This window comes from Bombus huntii, chromosome 4, assembly GCF_024542735.1.
Source record: "Bombus huntii isolate Logan2020A chromosome 4, iyBomHunt1.1, whole genome shotgun sequence".
In the NCBI taxonomy this organism is placed as follows: Eukaryota; Metazoa; Arthropoda; class Insecta; order Hymenoptera; family Apidae; genus Bombus; species Bombus huntii.
In genome coordinates this window covers 8,181,888-8,196,157 of record NC_066241.1, presented here as the reverse complement: position 1 = coordinate 8,196,157, position 14,270 = coordinate 8,181,888, and the positions used below count along the sequence as shown (strand labels likewise).

The 14,270-nt window shown below is 37.0% G+C and overlaps 2 protein-coding genes across 5 annotated transcripts in view; one reads left to right on the top strand and one right to left on the bottom strand.

Moving 5' to 3' along the window:
* The window catches only part of LOC126864993 (aquaporin AQPAn.G-like), a 36,902-nt gene extending 34,655 nt beyond the window's left edge, over nt 1-2,247 (bottom strand). Inside the window, exons 1-2 of one of the 2 annotated variants that reach the window (XM_050616978.1) lie at nt 2,229-2,247; nt 1,995-2,128 (exon numbers count right to left, since the gene is read on the bottom strand). The gene's annotated coding sequence lies outside the window, so the exon portion shown is untranslated. Of the gene's footprint in view, nt 1-1,994; nt 2,129-2,228 lie in introns of those variants that run through there. The other variant, XM_050616979.1, reaches the window with a different exon arrangement.
* A 3,136-nt stretch (nt 2,248-5,383) lies between these two features.
* LOC126864995 (aquaporin AQPAn.G) lies at nt 5,384-14,112 on the top strand. Of its 3 annotated transcripts, XR_007689415.1 has the most exons (6): nt 5,384-5,532; nt 10,985-11,242; nt 11,811-12,095; nt 12,548-12,757; nt 13,053-13,146; nt 13,206-14,112. XR_007689415.1 is itself a non-coding variant. In XM_050616982.1 (5 exons), exons 2-5 carry the CDS (start codon nt 10,985-10,987, stop codon nt 13,245-13,247), a joined length of 795 nt encoding a protein of 264 aa, XP_050472939.1. In that variant the 5' UTR covers nt 5,384-5,532; the 3' UTR covers nt 13,248-14,112. The 3 variants fall into 3 exon arrangements, 2 of the variants coding, with proteins under 2 accessions (XP_050472939.1, XP_050472940.1); XM_050616982.1 differs by lacking the exon at nt 13,053-13,146; XM_050616983.1 differs by having other exon boundaries at nt 13,053-14,112.
* Nucleotides 14,113-14,270: the final 158 nt, after the last annotated feature.

Sequence of the window (14,270 nt, the reverse complement as noted above, 5' to 3'; positions counted from 1 at the left end):
ATGAAATGGTTTTCTAACGAGTATCCACTGTATCAACCCTTGTCGATGGTAGTGTGCACTGGTCCCTTGTGTATTCTCAAGTAATTATTACGATGGAAACTTCTAGCAAACTAATTCCAACTTCGACTCGACGATATTAAGGACGTTGATAAGAGTATGGTTGGAAGGTCGTCTGGACGGTCTTCGACCGTGACTTCCGGTCATCGCCTGCAACGTCTCACGTCTACCGGCTAACGGCTGGCCGAGATCTCGCTGATACGATTCGCAAGTGGATCGTCGTTGCATCGAAAAAGAATCTAGTCTAGGCGAAACGCGTAAAAAAGAATTTATTCAACCATAGCCGACATAGAGACCAAGCTTTTTGAATGCGGCCGTGAAAGAGTATTTTACGTTCGACATAAATCAATCCTTGCACCTTTCTCGTGGCCTATATCGGATCCGTTAACTGATATTACAGCGATAGCGAGTTCGCGTGCAGATAAAACCGCGACAATTAGCATACGTAAGGTCAGTCGATGGATACAATGAGAAGGAGGCGCGATGGAACGTCACACCTGCAGTGTCTTGCACTCGTTGGACGATCTACGCTCGATACTGGGATCGTTTCAGCATTTGTTTCGCGATAACAACTCACTTTTACGTAAAAGTTTACTTTGGCGATTATTTTGTTGCTGTACGAGACGAGATATTTCAAGGTAACAACGGTCAATCGTTAATATCGCGTCTGTTATCGGTTATCGTGATACAGAAAATGTTATTTAACACCAAAGGTAAAATATGTACAATGTAACAGAGATTTTACATAGAACAATATAACGAGCGTATCTCGCACGGCGAATGCGCCATACATGTATACGTATAATGAAATAAGATAAGATTCCGACGCTACGGTTCGTGTTTTCTATCGCAGTTTAATGCGGCATTTTTTAAATTTAGCGGTACGATTATCGTATAAAACTATATTTTATAAAATTACGGGTATTAATGCAATTTGCGCAGAGATAAATAAAAATTGAATTTTTTTAATTTCTTTAAAGCGAGAGAAGTTACAAGAATCATTGTTCATTGCACGATACTTATATTTTACAGACATAAATCCTTTATCGTAATACTTGATGCACGCAAACAGAACAATTGTACAATTATTAAAGTTTTATATCTACGTTCCGCTATTTCTGCAGTATCATACACTTTCATCGAGATCTACGGATGTACTAACATGATGTATGACTTGCTACCATTAATCTAATGACAACTACTTCGAACAATTATACCGAACAGTAAATCATTTTCGCCGTTCAATTGGTACACACTGTTTTAATTAGATCGAGGAACTCGATAGAGAAACAGCACATGCTACGTCTACATTTTCGGTTACTGGTTCTCTGTACTATCAATTGACTGATAACGATACAAAAGTAGATTCTAAGATTAGAAATCACTCAATCAACGATCAGACTGAAGGTTTTCATGCAAATACGTATCCTTACGGAGATAATTAAAGAAACAGAACGCGTATAAGGATTCGTCTCATCCTCTAACTTGCATAATTTTGCTTCGGATATTTTTTCGCATATCACGCATTGTTTTTTTATATATCTCATAAATGCATAAAAATTCTCAGCTTGTCGATAACGTTCGAGAGCGGTTTGCTCGATCTTTCTATGAATTTATAGTATCGTGGCATGTGCTTCTTGTCCGCGGAGCCTCTCGATCCAATTTCTACGACTTCGTTTCTTTTCGCGAAGGATACTTTGTCCGAAGATTAATGAACTTGTACCATCGAAACAGGGCTTTGTCAAGGCCGACAGAGAAGGTGTTCCTCGAACAAGCACATACATGCTCTAAATTGAGAACCAAAAGGAGATTAGGGTGTGTTTAAGGCGAGGCGGCTGTTTCTCATTACATTCCGACTTCTTAATGCCTGACACATAACAGCGTCGGTGCTACAAATTTCGTGCACACCTCTTCTCCGAGAATCAATGCGATCTTACCGATTATTCCTTTTGCCGTTCCAGGGCATCCAGTGGTCGAAACTCGAAATTCGCGCAGGGAACGCGCGTCGTTGAAACGTTCATCTTCTTCCAAGCCATACATGGTTCATCGACATTGAAGAACAGTTAGATTTCTGTGGAGAAAAAGAACGACGCGTTTGTAAGGGGGAAGATAATTGCCAGTAGCGACCTATGTGCGCGTTGTGAGAACGATTGTTCGTGTGTATAACATACAGAGCGCGTGTACGCGAAGAAATACATTCTTATCAGCCAGATATATGTTCTGCGGAAAAACAACAAGACGATGAACCAGTTGACAGTGGTGAACTCGTAGAAGGAGTGCTAATAACGATAATGACGATGATGATGATGATGATGATCCTGTTGTACTATCACATTCTCAGGAACGTACGCAGGCTTATTACGCACGTACGTACAGGGTGGACAAAGAAAAAGAATGTTTTCCGTCGAAATATCTCTTGAACGAGATAATTTTTAGTGGTTCACGAAATTCTGAGAATCTGAAACTGACATATCCGAGATACAGAAGCAGTTTAAATAACTGTATACATATACAATTTTAGTACATATATGTGTAGCGTGTATTTTAGGCGCGTATATTATTATTATTTAAGTTTTAATAATTTAATCTTAAGTTTCATATCATACATTTAACTCTTTAAAATATTCCGTCCTTTTGATCCACCCTATATACGTATACTAGGTCTGTAAAGTAACAGAGGCTTCCATGAACGACTTCGTATCAAGTTTTGAGTGTGCACCATCATGCGGAGGACCTTGAACTTTACCGTCGATCTAAAAAAGAACTAGAGGGAACGGTATAGTACGATTTTCGAAATGAACAACTTGCCCTATGAAAAATTATTATTGGAAAAGGCCGTCATTAATTTCATTCGATTCGAAACGACGTTACGATAGATATATATGGTTGTCGCTTCTGCGATTTGTCTGGTATCGAAGAAATGAATTTGTTTAATGACGATAAGACGCGAGCCAAATGACACGGGAGAGATTAGCTAATTATGACATTATTAATAAACAAACATAACGAAGGAACGGTACACGATGTTTGATTAACGTATAATGGTCTTTTTATAGGAAACCACTCAAGATTAATTAACATAACGCGGCAAGTTAATCTCGTTAAGGCACCTGATATATGGACGAATTAAATCATTCTCAAGTAGAGAATCAGCGGAGGCGTGCAACGTTGCGTTTAGAAATGCAGATTGGCCATTCGATCAATTTGTAACACTAAACGGTTCATCCTGTACGATTATTTTTATATCTGATTGTAATTAACCGCGAACATATACCTTTCGTAAATTGCATAATCTTTTCAAGGAGTTATGCTACGTAAACAGAAATTTATTCCTAACGACGTAATGACGTTTCCTTGCAGCGATAACTGCGATCTGACAATCTTTAACGGTTCCTTCGCTTTTGACGAACGTAATGCAAGAATATATTCACGCTCGACACTGTCTGTATGGCAACAGATACGGATGGCCTGCACGGGCACCGTTAAATTTGTAGCCAATCGTCGTGAACGTTCGATTGAACGTTAAGAAAGAATGCTGAACAAATAAGGGGGTAAACCCAGCAACTTGTCAATCTGACATATGATCGAAATACGACGGTAGAGAGAGAGAGAGCATTGTATCGTTGCATACAAATCGCAGGTAAGAGCTTTCAGGGGTACGTGGTCACGCGCGTGTTACTATTGTTTCTGAAGTTGTTAGTAAAAAATATTTAACCCCGCTGCGTTTCTTCGGTTATTTCCGACCCAATTGTATTTTTCTAACAATAGAAAATATCTCGTGCTTCGATAACAGACGAGAGAATCCTTATCGTTATTTTTCCAGTTTCAATTTCAAGTTGAATCTTCTTTGAACGTTACAAATTCTTGTTATTTCTTAAAATCGGTGCGAGTTTAAAATATAAAAATTCGAGGATCGTGGCAGAGTCAAAATACTAGAAGTTGAAATATTGAAATCGACCTATTTTCGTTTCAAAGAATCAAGTCGAAATCGAGGTTGCGTCATGAGTTCAATAAAATGTCACTGCTTCAATAAAAAATACTAATTGTGCACTTGGCGAGATTAATCAACGGATGTAGTAATTTCTAAGTATTTCTTTGCATCAAGGTTGATAGTAAATTGTTGTTCTCCTTTCTTTCCTCAAACGATTTGTTTTTTATCCAATTATATTTCGCGAAAAAGAAATAGATCTGCGGTCGAGTTTAGAGGTTTTTCCTCGAATGTAATCGCGAATACGCAACTCGTAACGTTCTGCATCGGCTGTTCTGCGCGGAAATCTCGTTGTCGACTACGTTTCCGTTTTCTAATTGGAAAACACGAACTCGCTTGTTGCAAATATCGACAACGACAGATACGATACTAAGAAAAAGGAAAACATCGATCACGCGGAAAATATAGCAAGTTATTATTTTGTAATTTCCGAATAATTTTAACGAAATATATTACGCGTGTATATATACAAATATACACCGATACGTGTCACGAGCATTATTATTTGCTCGTTCTTTCACATCTCCATGTATTATAAAAACTTCCTTTCAATTTCCTTCGTTAGCCTATGAAGGACATTGGTTTTACTCTCATTCCGTTTAATTATCGCGTCATCGCTGATAGTAAGAACACAATGGTACAAATAACGTGTTACAAATAAAGTAGAACCATCTGGAGATAGGCGCACCTCTGCCATAAAGCAATATCTAAATACGTTTACTGTCGAAGCGCATGCGATTCAATAAATTTCTTGTCTTTCCGATTTTCGCCATATTTCGCGCCTTTAACGTGTAACACCTTTACGCTTGTAACATGTAATACCCACAACATGTGTTTAAATTAAATTAGAAAATTTTTCAATTTCATTCTGCTCTTCTTTACCACACTAATTAGTTACGATCCTGCTTCTGATTCTGTAACAATAATAATTGAAACGAAATACAGTAAAAGGCGATAGATAGGCTTAACAAATTTAGATGGAAAAAATATTAGTTAGATGGTTAGTTTAGATGGAAAAGTATTGAAATTTTGATAGGTAGGAAAAATGTAACTGCCATATAGCGTTAATCATACACAAAAGACAAACTCAAAGACATAGATATAATTCCTAGAAGGGTAGAAAATTCTAATATTTGCTAACCGAACGATACAATAAGCATTTGTTTCGCATCGAGTTATGTTTCGTGCGGCAGCAAAATTAAAACAACGCTGTTACCTGGAGATCGTCGTTCGTTTTAACCATGATATCCCTACTCTGGTAGCATCTAGCAGAGTACCAGAACAGACGCAGTTAGATACCTACGTGAGACCAGTTGGTTTCTATGCTCGGCAGCCTCGACAGTTGTCGTTCGGTAACTCTTGCAGAGCATTCGCTTTTCCGAGAGCTACTACTGCGAAGCCTGTGACAGGATCCGTTGCTGAAAAAATCACAGAAAACTTTTAAAAGCGACTACCTAGCTTCTGCATTGACTCGGACCATCTTCAAGGTAAGCTTCTTCCTTTATATTTCCATCGATATTTTAGTTAATTTATTCGAATTAACTCGAGATCTTTCTTGCGACTTCGCTACTTCACAGCTTTGACGTTTGTATATCGATTTAGTTGATATTTTCGTTCACATTAACGTGAGATTAAATTTCGTTTACCAAATGTAAATATAAATATATAATACGGCTTTTGTTACACAAACAGTACGATGTTTACGAAAAGTCAGCTTGCTGTTTGAGTCGTGCAAGTTTTTACGAGACAGAACGATGCCAGAAGCATAGTGCGATTAAAATGAAGGAACAGCGAACGAAAGTTTATATTACAAATAGTGTGATGTAAAATATGAGAATCGTTGTGACAATGGAGAGTGATTAACGAATGTCTTAATGAAGTGCAATAACAGTACATGGTATAAATCATAATGATAAACGTTAAAGCGATATTTCTATTTTTACTCGACATCGTACGCATCGCAAGGAAACTTATCGTTAGCGAGTACCATTATTATGTTTATCAAATAAAGCTTGATAAATCCGGACTCTAGATAAAATTTATTCAAATTACTTTTCGCCGTAGTATATGTATGTATATTTGTTTCATTGCGAAATTATATTGTACACGATGAGCTTTATTTCGTTATAGGCTTGCATTTCGAATGTAGCCAAGCAACTTCTTGCGTATGAACAACAAATATGATTACGCCAGATAATTACTAATTATATATACATAATAGAAATATCTACGATTAAACCGCGGATTGTGGATGCCTATGCACATCTTATGTATACTTGTGTATTGTATACGTTGCGTGGCAACTATTCAAGAAGTACTCAGCCTAGAGATAAAAATAATTGCAATTTTCTAAATAAAGAATTTATATTAGCACATATATAATTCGTGCAAAATTTGTAATTAAAAGAAATTTCGAAATTTATAACCGTAGATCGCCTATCGATATTACATGTTCTCGAAATAGTTTCATGAGAGATAAATGGGTTAACCAAACAACAACAGTTACATTGTATGCGTCTTCTAAAAATGACGGAAGACGCTTTAATAACAACGTTGCTGTGACAGTAGAATTACTGTCCATTAGCTCGCCTGTAAAACAGAATCAGTAGTATCAGCCGGGGCAGGAGTGGCGTTCGCTACCACCTCGGAAACTTTAAAGGAGATCGCATGCTTTTATGAAAAGAAATTGAACAATTCCATCGAATCAATCCGTGGTCGAGTGTACGTGTGTTTCGCGACTGTTCAAAATTCATTTTCACCGAAAAGAGACACAGGAGAGAAACTTATATCGAATAGATCGTAGACTTCTACGCAATTTCGTATTTCCATTGATACAACTGAGGGAATGTAATTTACATAAAGATTTATTACGCCTGTTAAATATCGTAACAAATATATTCTTTTACTTTGAATATTTTTTATTACATGTTTTTGCATATTACACAAATACATCAAAATGCTGGATCTATCGACGAGGAATCACGCCTACGCTGTACAAGATCTGCCAGGAATAGTAGTAATGGCAAACTGTCAAAGAAGAAAGCTCGTCGTACGCTGTATTTCAAATACACGTATTAAGCTAATGTGATACAACGAGAAAACTTTTAACGTCTTCTTTATTGCCGATTACAGAAAGCAGGATAAGAGAGAAAGAAATGAATAAAGATAAGGAGAGATATCGTGCACCTGTACTAAACCATATAAGGGTAACGACCATCATGGTTGAGGAGTGCACGACAATAAATCGTCGAAGACGTAACAACCGATCTATGTGAAATCGACCGGCTTCCGCTGCTTTCACGAATCCGATCGAAGGGTAACAAAAATAAAAAAATAAAAAAAAGGAATAAAAAAGCAATGAAAAATAAAAAGAGACGAAATTTCAATGTACAGATACGTTCAGCGTAATTACCATTCTTGAGCGAGAAAATCGATGAATTCTTGCTTCATCTTTTCCCTCGTCGTGACGCTATAGATCCGGTTAAACGATATGCAGGAAAGGACGCAAAACGATATCTTCGTATAATGTTGTGCACCATGTAATAAAAGCCAGAGAAAAATACCACGTAATTTAACGAGGTCACTTGGAATCTAAGGTGAATGATTCTGTTTGCAATAGCTAATTCCGAGAACCAGTCGCGGGGAAACTATACGGAGGCTATAAATCTAATGGCTTTATGAAAGCCGATGAAGAAAACCGCCTAGTGAATTAAAATTATACACGAATGGGTCATAAAAAATTGTTATTCAACGTCTGTTACAACCTTCGACGGCTTCATATAATATGGAAGCGAGAATCGTTGTCGTTATTTCCTCTTTAAAGGAGAAAATCGTGAATCGGTTGTCGTTGTTTACCGAACAGAGGGAAAGAGTATCGCGTAGAAACCAGAAACCCCTTGAATTTGTAGAATGCAAATCGTTAGATCGAGTTGCGTTGCGCGCAAGGAAGAAATAATCTCGAGGCGTGACATCAGCAGAAAGAATCGAACACCCCCAATACAAAGGTAAACGGAGTTTGAACGACACTTTTAATGACACGCGTACCAGATGCCTGGTCGGAGAGTAGTCGATCTGCTAGCTTTACGATCAATAATTTATTTGCACAAACAGTCAGTCCGTTGCCTGGAATTTCGTTACGAGGATCAAATATGTACGAAACGAATGAAGTTGGAAACGGATGACGAGAATAAAAAGAAAGAAAGATCGAAATATCAGCGAACGGATGGTGTCATTAACGGTTTCCGTAAATATCATTTTACGTAAAATAATCGGAATGAAATGTTTCATTGCCAACTATTTATGGTATCAACGATGGATATATTTCCTTTGTCTTTTTACGTAAAGGAGTGGCCACATACGCGAGTCAAATCGCGGACTTACGAGCGCAGATAAAGTAAATAACGTAGCTTCGCTTAACATTTTTCCGCACTTTATTTACCGTTTGTGTAACGAAGGAAGATCAAACTACCGTTTACCGTAACGTTCGACACATACAGTACTATTCAAATAAATAAAACGTGAATGAACGTTTCACGTTCCATACACGTCGATACTCGACGAGTAATTTTTATAAGCAAAGATTTCCAGAGATCCTTTACCTTTATACTCGCATCCCGGTGTATCTTTCTATCTATAGAAGTCACGAGTTTTCGTAGCTGTAAACGATTATCGTGCACGTGACACAGGCTGCAGCGTGGAAATTGCACGAGATGAGAATGGCATGTCGCAGTCTTTACTTTTGCCTATGGATGATCTCATCCGAATTAAATCCATTATTGAACCGACTGAACGTCGAGTTTTTTCACTCGTCTCGGACGTAAACTCGTTGACGATTCCTCGTATTGTCTTCTCGTTCCTTTTCATCCTATTTGCAATTTTATTCGCTTCCCTCGTCGCGCGATCCACCCGCGGATATTCGCTGAAACGAGAAGCTCGAGCGAGAGTTTTATTAGAAAATGGGCCGTAACGAACTCGTTCATCGTGGAAGGCAGGACGGAAATTAGGAAAGGGTAGAAGATGACCGACCTAGATCCGCGTTAAGATATTTGCGTCAAGTGCGCGAGGCTTAAAACGCAATGACGCGCCGGTGGCGTGGGTGACGATTAACTCGGGCGGTATTTTAACGGGAATGATTAAGTAATTCGTAGCGATTGGGACCGCCTGTCATACTTGTCGAGGATATGACGATCTGCATGAGTAAGGCCCGGCGCAGACAAGCGGTTTACGTTAGCGTCAATTTGCCGCTGCGTTTTAGAACAGTATAGATTTATACGAAATAAATGGCGAGGGGCGCAACTTTGAGCAGCGACTAGGCGGAAAGTTTTAGTCTATCAAGACAAAAGCTTCCACTGCTTGGCTGCGAATCGAAATATTGACGTTCGGTGGTGAAGCGCTACATCGTTTCATACAACTCAATTCACACAAGTGGTTTACGGAGCAATCGGACTCTACATCCAATTTTCATAAATTTTTGCACTTAATTCGTCAAAAGATTTCACAGTCGTGCGAAAATAATTACAAAATTTGTCTCATTCTCTGTTTCGTCTCTTCTCATTTGTCTTTGCAAAGTCTGACACCGATGAAAGTATTTCTTTATATTTAAAGAATTTTTTTATTTGCTATTCTTTTATTAACTATTTTTATTAATCGTTCTTTTGTAATTTTGATAACGGGTTGCCGCATCCATGGCTAAATTGTAACCGAGCAAATACGCGATACGAAAATGGAATTAACGCAAAAAGCGCTTTTGTGAACTGCAAGAAAAATGCGTAAATGAGGCGGTGACGTCGACGCAAACCGTTCATCTGCACCTGAGCCTAATGCAACCTGGTTGCGTTTCTCGTTAACCTAACGATTCGTTTCTCCAACGTAATTCGTAACGGTACGAACTACACATGCGACGTGCCGTGCGTATGTACATGCATATGTATGCACATGCCCGCGGCCTCGATCTAAATCTATGACGCGAATCGACGGAACTGCTAAACTTTCAAAGTGGTTAATGAACGATGGATCAGAAATGATCTCGTCCGTTCGAGAATTAATGGAACGGAATCTCTGGATAACGCGTTCAATGCGGGAGGGTTTCCTATCTTCCGTAACGAACAGCGAAGAACACTCGTTTCTCTCTAGTTGATCTCGCTTAAAAAATGTTCAGAACAGGTGTTGGATCGTTAAAAGGTATAAAAACAAAAGATGATATTGATACGCGGTATGGATTTCGCATTGTGTTAACGCACGATAGTTGCCTAGAGAACGACGAAAATTGAAATATCTAACGATACGTTTGATCTTCGTTAATGATTTTAAGAATGAACGGCGGAACTTGAATCGAAGCTGTTAACTTGTTTAAAAAGAAGTTAACCGAACTATAAAAATAAATTACCAAGTTTCTCTTGTAGTTATAGCCGTGAAACGAGGACATTAAAAGAAAATTGTTTTTCTAAATTTAGGATACTTCCTAGGTACGGTTTCAACGTTAACTTCGTGCAAGCCTTTTATACAGGCAATTCTACTTCCGCGGTACGAAATTTTACATTCGATACGTTACGAAAACGTATTCGTTATAAACTGTGACATGAAAAATTCTAGATGTTATTGACCCACCTCTAAACAGCTTCGTTACATTTCTTTTTTTCAAGTTAACGGGATCGTTTACCGTTCTTTAACGACATTGCGCAAAAGGATCGAGTTGCCCTTCGGAATCTTTTCCTTTGCCAAGAGTGACTCAAGGTCTGCTGATTGAACGAATGAGAATCGTAGACGGCATGAAAAACTATGTGAAAAACTAGACATTGCTTTTTATGGTTGAAACGTTCTGTGACTGACTTGGGTTACCGATACAGCGTTCCGTTTCGGTTATTACAACAAATGGACATAACGTTCTAATCTCTGTAGGTGCCTGGTAAAGCCAAATCAATCGGACGAACCTTTTTACAGATGGCAAATTTAAAGGAGGCTTTAGGTACAAACGAGCTGACCAATAAAAAAGCTGGCCTTTACCGAGCACTGATCGCAGAATTTCTTGGTACGTTGCTGTTGAACTTCTTTGGCTGTGGATCTGTCGTCACGGGCAACGTCGTGGCCATAAGCTTGGCTTTTGGTTTGACTGTAGCCGCAGCGATTCAAGGAATAGGACATATTTCTGGTGGTCATGTTAATCCCGCTGTCACGTTCGGATTAATGGTGATTGGCAAGGTAATGATCGAAGATCGTGATCGTTTCTTAGAATCATAAAATCTTCGTCGTCGATTAATTTTTAACATACACGTAGGTCACAGGTTACTCAAAAGATATTTATCTACTTTCTTCCTAGGTGGAATATTTTTGTGGACAAAATATCCTAAACATCGTACAAAATATAAATGATACATATCATAATCATCATGGAACTATTAATAGAATATTCAACACGGTTAGATTCATTCTTCGCGCCTTGTTATACAAACCGTGAAACGCGTGATCATTTCTTGGATATCGATTACTAACGGATTGATTTATCGATGATTTATTCAGCTTCTGTTGTATACGATTTAGTCAGACAATTGCTTGCAAGATAATTCATTCATAATGACATATAGACGATCGTTCGACGATGATATGGAATTATTTGATCTCGAAGAATAGTAATACGTACCTAGTGTAATCTACGATAATTTGTTATACGTACACGTTGTGTTATACAGAAAATATTTATGTATTATTTTTATTGATGAACTAATAACTTTTAGTACTGATGTACTGAAACACTTACTTTGTTTTACAGGTGCCAGTTATCAGAGGCTTGCTGTACGTAATACTTCAATGTATAGGCGCAGTAGCAGGATCTGGTATACTAAAAGCGTTATCTCCCGAGAGGATGGAACATGTTTTAGGCGTAGTATCTCTTTCGCCAGGCGTTACTCCTGTCCAAGGTTTCGGTATAGAATTTTTCCTTGCCTTCGCATTGGTTCTGGTCGTATGTGGTGCATGCGATGCAGCAAAACCAGACAGCAAGGGGATTGCTCCTCTTATAATCGGATTTACAGTTTCTGTCTGTCATATCGTCGGTGTAAGATACATTCTTCTACTTTAGATACCACCTTAATAATTGTTCATATCTAAGCTTACGATATACTTAATTGTTTTATTAATATAAGTAAGAGAATTATAAATATATTTACGCGATATATTTTTAACGAACTATGAGATTATTGCCTTCTCCGGTTCATGTCACTTCTTTATATTACTCTAAGAAAAAATCTATTATTTTTATTTTTATCATTATTTCTGACAACTCGCAATGACTTTCACCAGATACATTTTTACATTTTTCTTGGCGAATTTAGCAAAGAATTAAATAAATCGAAATATTCTTTCCTTACATTATATTAAAATATATATATATTTCCTTATATTAAAATCTATTTTTCTGCTCATAATTCGCGATAGTTAAACTTGAATATTCCGAAGTTCTTGTGATACTTATTACATGCCTTTGACTATACTGTATTGCTTTAACAGATACCAAGAACTGGCGCAGGTATGAATCCAGCTCGATCACTCGGTAGCGCCATTGTAATGGATATATATGAGGATCACTGGCTGTATTGGGTTGGTCCAATCCTTGGTGGTATGGCAGCTGGATTGATCTACACGTTCGTAATCGGTCCTGCGAAAGAGTCGAAAAATTCCAACCGAGTGTACACGGTCGCCGCGACGGACGAGAAGGAGGTACAGTAAAAACGAAGAATTTAGCGGAATTCTCGACACATTTAAATCGATTACGAAAATGATTTTTCTTTCTAATTATTCTTCGCTGATATCTACCGAAACAATTGACCAAAACGTTATCGTTTCATGGAAATATTACAAATAAAGCATTTACCTTTAGGTTGAACGATATGATGATTTTCGTTGTAGAATCTTTCTACGTTTGATACTGTTATGTGTTCCTTGAAAATAAGCATGATGGATAGTCGTTTGTCTTTCCCTTCTTTAAATCTTCGATATCGTGTTTGCTTCACAGAAGTTCGAGTACATAGACAGCGGACACGGTGGACTTTAAAAATGATGCCGACATAAAGAAAGATTCGAAGACGGAAATATCATATTTTTATATCGTATGTTATAATTATGATAATCGGTGAAATCGGAAATATTCGAAGTGTTATTTTTACAGCTACAGAATCTTACCAGCAAGAGGAAAGATAACCCCGCTTGATGCTCTAACTATCGCTAACCATCGCATTCTCAAGTGCCGAATCGTTATCTATGTAATGATTTAAGTGGGTGAAATATGTGAATTTTATGCTATTACAGTTATTTAATCAACGTGTAATCAACCGAAAATATTTAAACAGTTAGAGAACATAATACTCATGAATGTTGATCATATGGAAAGAGCAAAGTAATTTGTTTTCAATTTATGCAATTCATCTTAATAATCATACATGTGATGATCTTAGTTTATCGAATATACAATTATGCATTTGTTCGTTTATATTTAAATACATACATGTACTTTGCCTGTAACATTAAGTCGCTCTTTTGTATCACACTTATTTTACCGAACGGAGTTGTTGCAAGCCAAAGATTGATTCTGCCGAACTGAAATGTTATAGTGTCGACATCTTCTGCCAGTTAGATGCAACCTATTTATTGGAAATCGTTTATAAAACACTTATAAACTGTCGATAAATTATCAAAAATTATATACGAACTAGCATTTCATACATCATTGATATAGAAAATCATATTCGATGAATGTCAATATAAGTTAATCTATGTTAATTTGTAGTATTTTATTTATCGACATTGATATATTATACTCTAGGTTACAACTATATAATTAATATTATATATGTATAATAGATGATCAGAATATGTAACATGCAATATCTAATTTATAAATTCTGGTGACAATGCGTTTTCAATATTTAATCAATATTTATACATCCTTATAGGCAAATGATCAATTAAATATCATTTTTCGTATTCCTATATTTTATATCTGTTGTATTTTTTAAACTCATAAGATACATGTAATTTTGTTATAGATTGCATATTAAAGTATAATTGGAATAATATATCACATATTTAATCATGTTTGGATATATTAATAATGAAATGCATGCATATCTAAGTATGTGCTATAATCAATTGTATGAAATAAGATGTAAATATTTTGTATGAAAGTACAATGACACGTGTTATTTGTACTATGTATATGTGCGATGAAGGTATT